The 17,406-nt window shown below is 36.4% G+C and overlaps 1 protein-coding gene across 2 annotated transcripts in view; it reads right to left on the bottom strand.

Moving 5' to 3' along the window:
* Positions 1 to 3,263: 3,263 nt before the first annotated feature.
* pbx3a (pre-B-cell leukemia homeobox 3a) overlaps positions 3,264 to 17,406 on the bottom strand; it is a 61,186-nt gene continuing 47,043 nt past the window's right edge. The window contains exons 5-11 of one of the 2 annotated variants that reach the window (XM_082171133.1): positions 17,222 to 17,357; positions 13,238 to 13,267; positions 11,779 to 11,944; positions 11,164 to 11,241; positions 10,116 to 10,225; positions 9,097 to 9,186; positions 3,264 to 6,793 (exon numbers count right to left, since the gene is read on the bottom strand). In XM_082171133.1, coding sequence (XP_082027259.1) covers positions 6,701 to 6,793; positions 9,097 to 9,186; positions 10,116 to 10,225; positions 11,164 to 11,241; positions 11,779 to 11,944; positions 13,238 to 13,267; positions 17,222 to 17,357 — 703 coding nt within the window. In that variant the 3' untranslated portion in view covers positions 3,264 to 6,700. The remainder of the gene's footprint in view (positions 6,794 to 9,096; positions 9,187 to 10,115; positions 10,226 to 11,163; positions 11,242 to 11,778; positions 11,945 to 13,237; positions 13,268 to 17,221; positions 17,358 to 17,406) is intronic. The other variant, XM_082171134.1, reaches the window with a different exon arrangement.

Below are 17,406 nucleotides of genomic sequence, written 5' to 3'. Positions count from 1 at the left end.
ATCTTTTGTCCGTACATATATCATATAAATCTTTTTTTTCCAGCCCCACAAAGTCATTATTTTGGCAATCATCTTCATCTTCTCCTTCAGGATATTGAAGCTAAAAAATGGCCTTGAGCGCAGCCTTACCGACAGATGCTGATCGTATCATTTCTGGGGCCGTTTTTCTCAGAAGACGAGACCCCGTGGCCATCTTTATCCCTGATGAGTTTCACAGGGCGGTTCTGTTCAGCGGTGACTGATTGGATCTTCTTCCATGGGATCTGTTGGTCATTCATTGCTGGTCTTCTTCCATTCCCCAGAGGAAAGCAGCAGGAATGGAGGATCCAGTAGAAATGAGGGGTCAAGAGGAGGTCAGCCTAAAGCGCTAATCAAATGCCCTTTGCCTTTGTGTGTAGATGTGAGTAAGATCTGCAGACCTGCACACTTCTCCAACACACAGCTGAACACTTCAGGTGCTCGCTGAGGTCCGTTCTTAGCACAGTTCCACTCATTTACAGTAACCCATTATGGGTATTATATATTTTGGAATAATTAAGCTTTTTTAAACTCTGTTACACTCTAATAAATGCTGGGCTGTTTCAACCCAGATCTGGGTGAAATATGTACAAACCCAGCCGTTAGGTTACATTTTTTAATGAAATTTTTAACCCATTGTTTGGGTTTGTTCATGTTTAACCCAAAATTGGGTTAAAACAACCCAGCATTTTTAGATTGTATGCTTACCAAGACTGCATTTGATCAAAAGTACAGTAATGTTATTACAATTTGAAATAACTTTTTTCTATTTAAATATATTTTAAAACATAATTTATTCCTGTGATCAAAGCTGAATTTTCAGCATCATTTCTCCAGTCTTCAGTCACATGATCTTTCAGAAATCATTCTAATATGATGATTTGATGCTCAAGAAACATTTCTGATTATTATCAATGTTGAAAACAGTTTTTGTGCAAACTGTGATACACTACCATTCAATTGTATAAGTTGAATTCAATTGTAAAAAAAAATTATACTTTCATTCAGCAAGGATGTATTAAATTGATCAAAAGTGACAGTAAAGACATTATAATGTTACAAAAGATTTCTATTTGAAAAACATGCTGTTCTTTAGAACATTATTCATCAGAGAATCCTGAAAAAAAAAAATCACGGTTTTCAAAAATAATAATATTATTATGCAGCAAAAATGATGATAATAATAAGGAACCATTATTAATAATTGAGCAGCAGAACAGCAAATCATCATATTAGAATGATTTCTGAGGGGTCATGTGACACTGAAGACTGGAGTAATGATGCTGAAAATTCAGCTTTGATCACAGGAATAACAATAGAAAAACTGTTATTAATACAATTAAACTTCATTAATTGTGTGAGCAGAAGAGACTTCTTTTAAAACATTTAAAAAACGTAATCATTCCAAACTTTTGTCTGTTAGTGTATATTGTTGTAGAAAATAGCAAAGTAGAACAAGAATTCTGCTGCACATGGCAATACAAATTAGTATTTTGATTAGTAGGACCTTTTCTTTAGGATCAAATAAAAAAAAAATGAAGCGTGTAGCGGCGTAACGCAGATTGAGTTGACAGGAGATAAAAAGCAAAGCCCATGGCACGAGTCGTCCCACACCTCGAGCAAATCCCCACACACTCCTCTCCTGGAACGCTCCTGATTAACATAATCAGACGCATTAATTATTCAGGAGGTGTGTGAGCCGCTCCAGGGGTCAGGCTTTTGCTCTGTCTAATAAGCCATGTTTAATATTAATGAGGCAGACAGGCGGTGTGATTTGCATACTCTTTATGATGCCTGCTGGCTGCAGAGATGCTTTCCCTTACTTTATATCAGCTCTCCTTTTTTATCGTCCACCTGACAAAGCCCAATCCTGAACGCCATTATACAAAAGTTGCATGCTTTTTAAAGCTATAAATCCTTTGGCTTCTTTAACCTCAGACACTTTTCACCTTAATTTCCTTAATGTACAATGCTGATTCGTATATAGCTCACGGCTAGAGGGAAAAATGCCTGGTTTTTGTTTACTTTTAATGGTGTCACAAGCAGCATGGTGAACACTAATGAGCAGATACTCTGGAGTCTGTCCTCGGGCTGTGTGTGTGTGTGTGTGTGTGTGTGTGTGTGTGTGGCATCTCTATTCCACAGAGACTTTCTGAAGCCACAGGGCTGGTCAGATAATATGCTAATAATATAGTTATTTGGACTCTACAGAAGGTGATCAGACCATTAGTGACATGTAGGCTAGTGTTGGTGACTAACTAAAAGTAGCGATGCTACACTGCAAACTAAGAATTATATTATTTTTGTCTCGATGTCCAATAAATATATGAAACCTTAAAACAAGACACATTAACTTGAGAATGCTTTAACTTTAACCTGAAAATGCATTAACTTTATTCAATGGGGAAAACAAATTTTTGTTTCTATGACTAGTTTTGTAGTGTAGGCTAGTTAAGAGTAGCTTATAGTTTAATGTTAGATATAGCGTTTGCAACCAATTTAAATTCCTTAATGTGACTTTTTCGGAGTCAACTGCGATATTCAACAAGAAAAACGACTTGGTTTTTAAATGCAGGGAATTGATTCAAAGTGTCTCAATAGGACAGGAGGTTGAAAAACAAGAGGGCATTACTGTGGTGGCCGAAAGGAAAGTTGTGCCAGAGACAGAGTAAGTTATGACTTTTGATTAAATGTTTTTGTTTTTTTCTTCAGAATAATGTGCAGTGCTGAGAATGACTCAATTTTGTCATGACTGTATGTTGACATTAACTTGAGAATGCTTTAACCTGAAAATGCATTAACTTTATTCAATGGGAAAAACACATTTTTGTTTCTACTAGTTTTGTTAGCTTATAGTGTAGGCTAGTTAAGAGTAGCTTATAGTTTAATGTTAGATATATAGCGTTTGCAACCAATTTAAATTCAACTGCGATATTCAACAAGAAAAACGACTTGGTTTTTATATGCAGGGAATTGATTCGAACTGTGTCTCAATACGACAGGAGGTTGAAAAACAAGAGGGCTGAAAGGGAAAGTTGTGCCAGAGACAGAGTAAGTTATGACTTTCGATTAAATATTGTTTTTTTCTTCAGAATAATGTGCAGTGCTGAGAATGACTCAATTTTGTCATGACTGTATGTTGACTTGCAAGCCGTGGTTTCCCGCGCTCCTGTAGTAAATGTAGATCAAATGTAGTCCTCCACCAGCAAAAGGTTATTTAGCATGCTTGTCAAAACTGACACTTAATTTTGAGAGGGCAACAACTTGTGCTGAATTCACAAGGCAGAGAAACAAATCTTTCATCCTAAATAGGCTATTGAATTGCAATTAACGTTAGGCTTCACAAAGAATCATATGCTGTAGACGTTTCATCAATGGCCGGTTCCAGCCTCCTGTGCTGGTTTGATCTTCATACGGAATTTTTCATCGAAACTTCTCATTAATGCATTGGACGCATGCTCGCGTTTCTGCCTGACCTCTCAGCCCTTTAACTGACAGTGGAGGGTAAATAAATAATTAAAGGGCATTTTGCCACTGTCAGTGAGATTGCATATTGCACCGTTGACATTTTGAAAACAAATCTCGGATTCATGAGCTATCACTGTGAGGGATCGGCAGAGGCTATTAGTTCGACTGACAGAAATAGACGTGAGATCGTGAAATATCGTCCTGTAATCTCACTGATTTATGAGGGTGTGTTGCCGTTTCATCGAGAACCACCACAGATTTATTGCCACTCAGGTGGAATTATTAATGAAGCTCAGTTTGCCAAAGCTGACGATGCCGTCTCCCTGTGTGTGTGTGTGTGTGTGGTTTATATGTTAACCAATCAAACAAATCACCTCAACACAAGCTTTTCAAATGCTTTAGTCTTTCTTTAACCCCTTTGCGCTTCATTTGTAGAGGTTTTGCAAGAATTATTGTTACTATTAGGACAGTTTTATTGATTTTGTCACATTTGTTGAATTCATATTGCTCATACTTTTTGCACAAACCCAATAAAAACTTTGCAGCATTAATTCTATTTCTGAATTAAATCACATGGCTAGTTGGGGAGATGTGTAGGCTGCTATTTTTTACTTTTCCTAGGCACTTCTGTCTGGCAGATGATAAAATTGGCAAAAAAATAGTCCCAAATGACACACTATGCACTTATAGATATTTTGTCTGATAAAGACATGTTGAAAAGCAGAAATGTTTTTGGCTGTAGTGTCTCATTGATGCTCACAGCATGCAAAGTGAAATACATGAACATTGAACACAGACAATATAATTTGTAATGCTTTAACAAGACAGAAAAGCTCTCTGACAGTCAGAATACTGTATGCACTAACTTACCCATTAAACATGAATGGGAAAAACACTAAAAAAGTTGTTGTGCACGAGTTTATATAATATCAGACTAAGAATCTCAGTTCAAAATGTTTATTGAAACACTTGTTTGGCCAGAAATACAAGTATTTCCTTTATCAAAAACTAATAATATTACATGAATTTTTCTTCATAGATAGTTAATACATTAGAACATTTTTTTTTTTAAAATATTACAACCTTTTTTTAAAAGACATTGCAAATTAAAAACTACCCAAAGAGTAGTAAAAAGTAAAGCAAACTTAAAAAGAATCAGTATATTCTGTCATACGGAGCATGAATGTATGGAGTAAGGGGGATCATTTTTATCATTTGATTATGCCTTGTTGCTTAAATGGCATTATCAAATACAAATCTGGTTTGCATGATCTGTCAACAGTAGCTCTACACTCTTAGAAATAAAAGTTCTTCGATAGTTCCATTACTTTCGACACCTTCTTTATAGTGGAAAAAGATTATTTAGAATATTAAAGGGTAACTCTCGCCAAAATTGAACCTAGGCTCTTTTTGTTAATCTCCCCGAGACAAACTTTCGTGTAAAAGCATAATTAGAATGGAAACGCCACTTTTAAGTTTGACCGTATTTTCGTTTTAGGTCAAATTGCCTTTTGAATGGGAGTGCATGGGGCACGACTATGATAGCATCAAAATCACTATTTTTAAAACACTAAGAAGGCTCGACACAACATGAAACTGTGCTGGAAGTATCACCAGGGGCTCTACACATGAACTCCAGCATTGAGAACATTGTTTGTGTACACAGAGTTTACTAAAAAAGAAAGGTTTTGTACGACTCACTTTATCAGTTAGTGTTTCCGGAGGCTGGAATTTTGTCAGTCAAAAGTAGTCGATCTCCGAATGCAACGTAATTAACTGACTCCATATGAGCAAATGTCATGAACTTGTAAATTCAATGAAAAGCATGATAACTTAGATAAAAATGTATCCGTGAATTTATATGGAAACAAGCTTTAGGAGCTTTCCATCTTTACTCTCCTCATGTTACGTTGCATTCGGAGATCGACTACGTTTGACTGGCACAATTCCAGCCACCGGAAACACTAACTGATAAAGTGAGTCGTACAAAATCTTTCTTTTTAGTAAACTCTGTGTACACAAACACTGTTGTCAATGCTGGAGTTCATGTGTAGAGCCCCTGGTGATACTTAGAGCAAAGTTGCATGTTGTGTCGAGCCTTCTTAGTGTTTTAAAAATAGTGATTTTGATGCTATCATAGTAGTGGCCCATGCACTCCCATTCAACAGGCATTTTGACCTAAAACGAAAATACAGTCAATCTTAAAAGTGTCATTTCCATTCTAATTATGCTTTTACACGAAAGTTTGTCTCGGGGAGATTAACAAAAAGAGCCTAGGTTCAATTTTGGCGAGAGTTACCCTTTAAAACGTTCTTCACACTAAGAAAAACTTGACTGAAAGGTTCTTTGTGGAACCAAAAATGGTTCTTCTATCTGGCATTACTGTAAAAAAAAAAACTTTTGGAAGCTTTATTTTTACGAGTGCAAGAATTTCTAATTTGAGAAATGTTTCAGATGCAAACTGTTACTGATAGCATTGCTGAACAGAAGATTTCAGAAGTAAATTTTCCATGCAATTTCTCCATAACATTGTTGGTCGAGGAGTTGTGAGCCAACCTGGACCTGAAAGAAACCAATCAGCTCCACAGATACAGTCACTTCATACAGCATACATCATCTTTATGGACATTATCAAAGGTATTTTACTTCTGGAAGCCTACAGCTTTGCTCTTTTGATGTAGTGATGTTGGTACATTGTACCTGAATATAAATAGCTGAATCTGAATATGCATGACTGCAGTGTTGATGTCAATTATTGTCATAATTTGTTAAAACTAAGATGTCATTGACCTTTATTATTATGAATAACATTAATGCTCAAGTTAAATCATTAAAAATACAGTTTAAAAAAAATCAGTTTCTCAATCATGTTGGTGATCTGCAAGAGAAAAATCACACTTAAGGACGAACACACTGTACTGTGCAAGAAGACAGTGATACGAGTCAATTTAAATCATGATCTATTTTTAAACCTATTCAAAGATGTTCACAGAGATTATGACAAAAGCATCCCTTGTTTCCACAATCGCACATGTTGGCCATGTTTATTGAGGCATGACCAGTTTTGGAAAGAAAGCTGGTACCATCAATCCCATGGTGTTCTTTTAGTCAAAGTACGGTACTGAGGAACCAGAACGGTTTCACGTCTGTGTTTCGTGTTCTCGCTGGAGATGCTGTTGAGTTGTGTAGGTTGTCCTGCGGGATCTCAGACTGGTCAGTTAGAGGTGTCCGAGTGAACGCTGTTCGCTCCCTCTATAGGAGACGTCACAGAAGATGGAGTGACCGCATCATGCCAGCCACCGTTACCCTGGAAAGAGACACACAAGAGACTATTTGAGAGGCGTAATTAAAGTCAGAATGGAAACATTAGCCGGTATTGATTTTTGAGAGTAAGATCAGATAAAATGCTCTGTTTGTATCCATTTTGTCTAAACTGTTGTTCGCCATGCTGAAACAAAATCCAGTTTAAACCAGCCTAAGCATGTTCAGGCTGGTCTATTCATACGGTTTTAGAAGCTTGTGTTATGTTACAAGTAACTTGTGCAATGTAATCAGATTACTTATTTCAAGTAATGCATTACTTAAACATTTTCAATCTTAGTTACTTTTTCAAATTCTAGGTATCGCAAGTTACTTTGTTTCCCCATGAATTTACTGACAGCTCTTCTGTTCCCATGTGGAGAGAAATCGTAAGTGCAGAGGCGTTGTGTGTGCCGTGTGAAAACATGATGGTTACTGATGGTTCAAAACAGTGAATTAATATTCTGAGTTTGCATTTCACTGTTTTGAACCATCATACGTGACCCTGGACCACAAAACCAGTCACATGGGTCAATTTGTTTAATGATTGATTTATACGTCATCTGAAAGCTGAATAGATAAGCTTTCCATTGATGTATGGTTTGTTAGGATAGGACAATATTTGGCAGAGATACAACTATTTGTAAATCTGGAATGGGTGGAAAAAAATCGAAACATTGAGAAAATCTCCTTTAAAGTTGTTCATTTATGTTGGCGATTGTGCTCCATTCACTCACAAAAATACATGTTTTATATATTTACGGTAGGAAATTTACTAAATATCTTCATTGAACATGATCTTTACTTAAAATCCTAATGATTTTTGGCATAAAAGAAAAATGGATAATTTTGACCCATACAATGTGGCTATTGCCACAAATATACCCGTGCGACTCGTGACTTGTTTTGTGATCCAGGGTCACATATATGCATCATATATGCATTTGTTTTGAAAGGACCTTTGTTTTGTTTTTAACCCTAACACATTACTTTCCATTAAAAGTAACTAGTTACTTTCTAGAAAGTAATGCAATATTGTAACAGATTACTTTTAAAAGTAACTTTTTTTCCAACACTGCTTAAGAAACCAGCTTAAACCCGGCGAGACCAGCAAACCATCATGTGCTGGATTAAGCAGTTTTTGTTTAAAATAATAATAAGACACATATTGATTAATTTAATTAATTGATTGATTTAATTGAATTATTAAGCCAAGTATAAACATTCTACATTGCATAAGTCCTATTCTTGATTTTTGGGTAAATGTTTTGGTCTAATTTTAAGATTATTACTGTTATTTACACTGGCAGATTTTTCCCCACTTATTTGTTACTTGTTCATACAAAAAAAAAATCTGTAATTGGTATTAACAAGCCTTGTATTTGAAAAACAAGTCTTATTATCCTATGCGTTACTATGAAAATCTCTCTAATTTCAAGGATTTTTAGATATTTTAACCGTAAAACAAGACTTAAACCAATTTGGAAATCATTGTTTTTGTAATGTGAATGTCTATGACATCTGAAGCTATTCGTTCTGCCCTTATTTTCTCTTTGTGATAAGGCTATGGATGATTCTTTTCCTCTCGCATTAGTATTGTTTTTTTCCTCGACGTGGCCGCCTCAATAGATAAATGAACCTTTAACGCTGTGACTCCATTATAAAGCATGTCTTATCAAACCTCATCTGGGAAGATGCTATTCACATCTGTACAAAGCTGCAGGCAATTCCAGTTTCATATTTTATTATAGTGATAAGGAAATGGACCGCAAATTCGCTCAGAGAGAGAGAGAGAGAGAGAGAGACAGAGAGAGAGTGTGTGGTTCAATAAGAAGGCAGATATACTGCCAAGAGCCGTGCATGTCGTTGCGTTATTAGATGCATTTTGGAAAATGGAAACAGAACGCATTTGCATCTATCCCAGCAAACAGCCCTGTGTGCGTGTGCGGATATTAATATGAATCCATACGTTTATCTTTGCCTTTTCACAGAAGCAGCATCACCTCTCCCAGTCTTAATCTCGGCTGTCGTCTTTGTCGGCTCATGGAGCGACGGTTTGATCATACAACGTCTTTCTGAATGACTCCAGGAGACCTGCTGTGAAGAGATTATTCCTTCGCCACCACATGAGACGGTGTGTGTGTGTGAGTGATGTTCAGACCCTAAAGCACTTTTACACTAGAGCTTTTGGTGCAGATTTAAGTCTGTTTGACTTTTTGATTAGTTGAAAGTGTCCAAGCATTTGCATTTGCACACTTGCACGGAATATACTTCTGGCTTTAATGTTTTACTTTCAAATAACACACTTACGTTCAAGCCATGAGGGCTGTAAAGTGGGTTTCCCCGCAGACCATCACTGTAACCCAACGACTGACCGATGGCGTGACGTATGGAGTCTCCCTGCGGAGAGAGAAACACAGGACAGGAGATCATAAACGGGGAGAAATAATGGCTGTGATATTATTGGTATTCTAGACACATATTTCATATATGTGACCCTGGATCACAAAACCAGTCACGAGTCGCACGGGTATATTTGTGGCAATAGCCAACAATACATTGTATGGGTCAAAATTATACATTTTTCTTTCATGCCAAAAATCATTAGGATATTAAGTAAAGATCACGTTCCATGAAGATATTTTGTAAATTTCCTACCGTAAATATATAAAACATTTATTTTTGTGAGTGAATGCAGGACAATCGTGAACATAAATGGGCAACTTTAAAGGAGATTTTCTCAATGTTTCGATTTTTTTGCATCCTCAGATTCCAGATTTTTAAATAGTTGTATCTCGGCCAAATATTGTCATATCCTAACAAACCATACATCAATGGAAAGCTTACATATGATGTATAAATCTCAATTTAAAAAAATGTGACTGGTTTTGTGGTCCAGGGTCACATATATGTATATATATACACTACCATTCAAAAGTTTGGGGTTAGTAGGACATTAAATTGATCAAAAGTGATCAAATGTATCGTTTTATCCATCCTGATAAAATGTGTCACGGTCTCGACAAAAAAAATGAAGCCGTTTTCAACACTGATAACAATAAATGTTTCTTGAGCATCAAATCATCATATTAGAATGATTTCTGAAGATCATGTGACACTGAAGACTGGAGTAATGATGCTGAAAATTCAGCTTTGATCACAGGAATAAAAATTTTTAATCAAATATTCAAATAGAAAACAGTTGTTTTAAATTGTAATACTATTTTACAATATTACTGTATTTTTGATCAAATAAATGCAGCCTTGGTGAGCATATTATGTTGTACGTTATAGTTTATATTGTGCTCTTGCGCTGGTGTGTGTGATACCTGTGTCTGTCCTGGGACGGGGACCTGGGCCGGCTGGTATGAACCGTTCAGATTGGACATGCTCATAAACATGTCTCCCGAACCTGGCAAACTATACGAACCCGAAGACCCTGCAGAGAGACGGAGGAACAGTGAGTTTGTGAACATGCTCAGTGAAGTTTTTTCTTGTTTAATGTTTGCATGTATTATATTACTGTATCACATTTCTAAGGCCTGCAAATGATCAACATGATCAAACCTGTTACACATAATGCACTACATGCCTTCTGTCATTTTTAGCAAGTAAAAAGCCTTTTAGTAGTAACTCTTTATGCTGAGAAATCTGCACTGATTTTTATACATTAAACATAAGAATATCTTTTTTATTGTTAGTGATATTTCTAGATGGACACTTACTGGACTGAAGCAACTTCACTTGATTATCCAAACATTATTTGTTAGAAAAGATGTTCAAATGTGAGTATCAAATATGATCCATCAGGATTTTGAGGAACTTTTATCTCTCAATCATCATTGTATTGCATTACATTATATGTTTTAAAAATACTACACTTTGATAATAAAACTAAGCATTTATATATCACCTTACTAAGACATGTTATTATGAAATATAGAGTGACGACTATATGCATTTTTATGTAGTCTGCTGTACTGCTGATTTACATTACAAGCATAAATCAGATTTTCATCGTACTTTTTGGCCATATAAATATCACCATCTGCACCAAATTGCACATTTTTGAATGACTTTGAGGTATTTTTTATCCTCGAGTTCCATATTCTCACTATATCATACTACAGTATATGAGCCACAAAAGCCTGATGTATCAAATATAATACTCTATGATACTAAACTTTCTTTTGTCTAAAGGTTTGATAAAGCGTTCCATTTAAAAAAAAGAAAAAGCTCGTCAGGCTTTACAGGGTTAAAATATTTATCCAAATGGATATTTTTTGGGGTCACTGTATATGCACATACACAACTGAACACAGAGACAGGAAGTTCACTGTAATTCTCATCACAGGAAGTGTCTTCAAGTCGCCGTACCAGTGAAAATATTGTTTAACAGATTGTTTTTATCTTCTGTTGCATCCAATTGAAAGTCTTCATCTTTCATCTGGAAACCTGAAGAGAAAATGACAGACGTTTGACGCAGAACAGAACCCATTTAAACTCTTAAATTACTCATTTCAATTAGACTAGATCTGCTGTATATGGAATATAGGAGAGATCGGGGCAAGTTGTCACAATTTTTACACAAGTTACTCATCCTTCAGAATTCATTCTTATATGCTCAGTTATTATTGGTGCTTATTAATAATAGTTGAAAGTTGGAAACAGTTTTGCTTTCACAGGGGTTTATTTTCTGTGTAGACACAAAACATTAAAAGTTCTGGCTACAAAAAAGCTATTAAATATGTCCACTCTTACTGGCTAGGAAAAAAGATACAGTTAATTTAACACTTGTTGACCCCTATAGCAGGACATGTTGTCACATGTCACATTTAAGTAATTTACCTGTTAATAATTGCCAATTAATTTAAGGATACCACTGATTTCGGCAACAAGTATTTGTGCAAATGGACTCAAAACATTAGTGACAACTAGCCCCGGTGGCCTCGTCCATAGAGTGTGTGTGTGTGTGTGTGTTTGTGTGTGTACCAGAGCTGGGCGTTGCGGGCGAGTTGGTCTGGCTGTTGTGTACAGCGGCCGCTACGGCCTGAGTCGCCGTCACTGCTGTCTTCGCTGCGTACAGATTCGCCTCTTCCTGGAATTTACCAATGTTCTTCTTATAGCGAATACGTTTATTACCAAACCAGTTCGACACCTGAGATAGAGAGGCAAATGTGAAGGAATCTCATGAGGAAATGCTATAAAAAATATCATACATTATAAAATATTATAAAAGTATAATAAAATATATTATCTTTTTTTTATCCCAAAATCAACAACAACAAACAAAAATTATACACCACCATTCAAAAGTTTGAGGTTGCTAAGATTGTTTTATGCTTTTGACAATGTCTCTTCTGCTCACCAAGGCTGCATTTATCAGAAATACAGTAAAAACAGTAAAATTGTGAAATATTATTACAATTTAAAATAACTGTTTTCTATGTGAATATATTTTAAAATGTAATTTATTCCTGTGATCAAAGCAGAATTTTCAGCATCATAAGATTTGCTGCTCAGTTATTATTGGTGCTTATTAATAATAGTTGAAAGTTGAAAACAGTTTTTCTTCTATAGTTTACATTTTAAAACCAGTTATTTTAAATTGTAATAATATTTCACAATGTTACTGTTAAATAAATGCAGCCTTGATGAACATAAAAGACTTCTTTCAAAAAACATAAAAGAATGTTTTAATTTAATTGTCATGTTTTAATTATTCCAAACATTTGACCAGTAGTGTTTTTTTTGCATAAAGAGAATGAAGCCTCTTTAAAGACCATTACAATTTTTGTATTGTGACATTTATTTCAATTAAAATGAATAAAAAAATTCTACCACAATGAAAAAAAAAGAAGAAAAAAAAATCACCCAGACACGTTCCTGACAGTTTTCATGACATTTACCTGTCGCATTTATAGAATTCATAAAAAAAAATTAAAAATGAAATAGAAGCTGCAAACAAAACATTTACAGGTTCTCAGAAAACCATGTTTATATGTGTTTTACAGCGACTGTTATTCTCAAACGGTTGTAAATGGACCAACCTTGTGCAAAAGAATATTAACGTTGCTACAAACCCAGACATATTAAAATCACATCCACCCCGAGCAATGGCTCCTTCATAAAATATCTCCAAACAGGCTTTAAACTGCCAATGGGAGGCGGAACAGTTGAAGATGCGCAATAAAAAAACGCCTCGCTGATGTCATAATCTCGGGACCCAATAAAAGACAGCCAGAGGACATGATCCAAGTGCAAACCGGCATGTAACTGTTCCCAGTGGCGAGTAAATGTATGCATTGTCTTATAGCCACTCAAACACTAGCATTTCCAGTGCGGTCTGTAAAGAATGAGCGTTGTTCAGGACACAGAGACACGGCTGCCATTACAACCAACATCGACAGACAACACAGAGGACAGACGGACGCGTGTTTTAGTGACATACCTGTGACACAGTGATGGTGCTTCCCTTCCCCTAAGGGCACAAAAAGAAGGGGCTTTTTTTTACAGTAACGACTTCCTGTACACCCCACACACCCACCCATTACACAAACAACACCCGCTCCCATTAAACAGGCTGAAGAAAGGATAGACGTTCATCATTAAGTTCATTTGAGAGCAACACTCGGCCTCTGGAAGTAAGAATGCCATTCAGAGAGATGATGTATAAACTGAGGGTGTTATAGGATTCTACACTGAAAATAAATTTGGTGTAGGATTTCAGATGTAATTACAAAGAGACTGCAAGTAACACATTGATTTAAACATGAAATTTAGAAGTAGAAAGACTGAAAACATACTCCAATAATCTTTATTTACAATTTAAAAATTGAGTTCTTCTGTGTCAGTGTGATTCCTACTTAACAATATTGTTTCTAATTGCAGAATTTCCTGTAGAGAACTACATTACCCACAATCCTGAAGTAACAACTTAGCCTAAAACTATTAAAAATTCAAAAAATAAATATAAGATAAAAACTTAAGTTAAGCTAGATGAAATGCAGTTAAGTTTAAGTACTAAAATTACAAACTGAAATAAATGAAAAATGAATGAAAACTATTTTGAGTTTTTTTTAAAATAAAAACGAATGAAAATACAAAATTACTAAGAAATTAACTAAAATTTAAAACTGAAAATATAAAATAAAAAATATTTTAAAATATGAATGACATGGAGGCTTGTTTCCGCCACTTTTTCCGTGACTTTTTATCTCACAATCTCTTTTTTTCTCGCAATTGCGAGTTTTCATCTTTTTTTCTCAAAACTGCAAGATATAAACTCATAATTATGAGGAAAGAAGTCAGAATTGTGAGATTAAAAGTCACAATTATCGAATAAATTGTATTATTCTGCGGCGGAAACAAGCTTCCATAAATGGAAACTGTAATAGTACATAAATAAGAAAAAAATAACACAGATATCAGTCTCGTGCAACTGAAGTTCAGTTCATTTATGTGTCATTTTAGGGGTGGATTTATCGGAAAAATTAGTGTAAATAGATTTTATGATTTGGATTCTGGGTCCAAAAGTAATGATTATTGACTAGTTCAGTAAACAGAATGGAATATACAATTCTGCACATAGATATCTATATAGTTTACTTACAGCTAAGGTTTACATGCTGAGGCTGAGGCTACCTACTTAACGTTAGTTAAAATGGGAAATTGGAGCATAAAAGTCAGTAGTTGTCTTTTCTGATTAGATTAGTCACAACAACCAATTGAATAGATTAAATTGTTGGTCCCACTTTATATTAAGTGTCTTTTATCTACTAGTATGTACTAACATTTTAAGTAAAGATGCGTTCACGCCATGATGTCATAATTAAAAATCGCAATTACGAGATTTCAACTTGTAAAAAAGTTGTAAAAAACTCGTCCTCCCAGAGCTCGTAATTACAATTTGTAATCTGAGAATTTTCTGAGAGCTCCTACTTGTACCATGTGACCACTTTCGTCGTTGGTTATGAACCTGGGTGTCTCTTTGATACCAATCTTTCATATGAAAGCCACATTTCTAGCATCTGTAAAAAACGCATTTTTCCATCTTAAAATTATATCTAAATTACAATGACAAATGTGTAACAGTTAGTTCATGTGTTCATGACCTCAAGGCTAGATTAATGCTCTTATGAGTGGTTGCCCTGCACGCTTAATAAACAAACTACAGCTGGTCCAAAACGCAGCAGCTCGAGTTCTTACCAGAACCAGGAAGTACAACCATATTAGCCCGGTTCTGTCAAAACTGCATTGGCTCCCTATTAAACATCGTATACATTTTAAAATCTTGCTAATTACTTACAAAGCACTAAATGGTTTAGCTCCACAGTACTTGAGCGAGCTCTTAACGCGTTATAGTCCTTCACGTCTATTGCGATCTCAAAATTCCGGCTAGTTGATAATACCTAGAATATCAAAATCGACTGCTGGCGGTAGATCCTTTTCCTATTTAGCACCTAAACTCTGGAACAGTCTTCCTAACATTGTCTGGGAAGCAGACACAGTTTAAATCTAGACTAAAAACACATCTCTCTCACCTAGCATACACATAACACATTAGCACATTTCTATAATTCACTTCCATTAAAGGATTGTTAGGCTGCATAAATTAGGTCAGCCGGAACCGGGAACACTTCCTATAACACCTGATGTACTTGTTAAATCATAAGAAGAATGGCTTCTATGCTAATATTAGCCTGTCTGTCTCATCCTTTGGTCACCGTAGTCAGCCGGATCCGGGCCGGATCTAGATCAGACGGAGGACTAGGACTAGACGTGCCACAACTCAGCCCTGAATGTCAGCAGAGATCCTGTCATCTAGACTCTCCCCTGTGAAGACCTTATAGGCACGACAGACATCGGCACTGATCCTCAGCAGAGACCACAAGAACCAGACAAGTCCTCAACACAGACCCTATGACCAGCTTCATCTCAATACTGGTGTGATGAATTGATCTTCAAGCAAAGGTAACTGGATGGAATATTTGACCGATTCCGATCTGAATTCTGACTCGTGATCCTGCCTGAATCATAATCACGCTATGATCGTTCGTTGGCCGGAGGAGAACTGGCTTCCCAACTGATCCTGGTTTCTAACAAGTTTTTTTCTCCATTTCTGTCACCTGATGGAGTTTGGGTTCCTTGCCACTGTCGCCTCTGGCTTGCTTGGTTGGAGACAATATTCAACAATATTATTTATTAAAGATGTTTTAAGCGATGTCACGCGTTTTTTAGGCTGAAACATTTTTTGTCACATCCAGCAAACATCTCCTCACTATCCGCTAGCTGCCTGTCCCCTGAACACACTGTAAAAAAACGCGGTCTCTGTAGACAGCCCAGGCTCCACAAACGGCAACAAAAACAAACTGGCCCAGCCTGGACCATGAAACATAACAAACAGTGTTCCAGCCAATAACCGACAAGAATGATTTGGGTTTGGGGGGTTAGTGTGCGTGCACATGAAGGCGGGTGTGGGGGGTGGAGGAGAGAGAAGCATGAAGAGGGAAGTTAGCTAGAGAAGAGATGTCCTAGACAACAACAACGACTAATGTTAAAAATGTATATTCTTGAGAATTTTGATAAGGCCGACACACGACCAAAGAGACGACGTTCCAATGAACAAATAGCAAAGAGGGAAAAGGAGAAGGAACGCGCGAAGTCCCGAATTTACATCGGAAAAGCCTGTTTCAGGAAGCACGGAAGGGAGGGGGAGGGGACGGGATGAGGAGGAGGGAGGGTCGAGCTAGCCTCCGTTTTGTTTGACAATACTTCAAACGTCAACAAGAAGTGACATCACCCAACATCACTTAGAGCACCTTTAATAATTGCTGATCTTTACAATGGAACTGAATCAACACTGAACTGACTTCAGCTGAAGAATAACAAAGCTGCTGTACAGCCCAAATGAACTGTTTGCATCATTGAATCATTATTTTCCTGTTATCACTGTAAAGCTGCTTTGAAACAATCTGTATTGTATGAAGCGCTATAGAAATAAAGTTGACTTGACTAGTAGTTAAAGACACCTAATATAAACTTGGACCAAGTCGTTTGCAATTCTTTATGGTTTTATAACTTAGAACAGTACATTTTCAAAAACTGACCTTCTCTTTAAACTCTACTAAACTCTATTTAAACTTTATTTAGATGTTTTTTATGAAGAAAAGCAATGGGAAAAATACTTCCAGGATCCATGCTGCAGAAAACTGGGCGCTCACTCTAAATCACGCCCATTTGTTTCGAGATGTCACTAGGCAGCTTTGCTCTGCTTCTTCACTTGTATTTTGAGCCAAATTCTCTGCACCTTCACAGTGTCACAGACCACCGCTAACAAATTTGTTAGTGATTTTGCTCAGATTGTGAATAAAATCTCCTCTTGTTTCACAGCTGAAGGCTGGTGTGCGCAGTATCGTCCGAGAACTGGACTCACCTGCGACACTGTGATGGCACACTTCTTCGCCAGCTCCTCTTTGGCCTCCTCGCTGGGATACGGGTTACTGAGGTGAGAGTAGAAATACTCGTTCAAAATCTCTGTCGCCTGCTTGCTAAAGTTGCGCCTTTTCCTCCTGGAGAAGCATAAAATGGAAACAATAAATCATTGGTATTGTTAGATCC

Source organism: Leuciscus leuciscus (genome assembly GCF_965113295.1).
Source record: "Leuciscus leuciscus genome assembly, chromosome: 5".
Lineage (NCBI taxonomy): Eukaryota > Metazoa > Chordata > Actinopteri > Cypriniformes > Leuciscidae > Leuciscus > Leuciscus leuciscus.
Note: the sequence above shows the minus strand (reverse complement) of the source record. Positions and strands in the feature narration are given on the sequence as shown.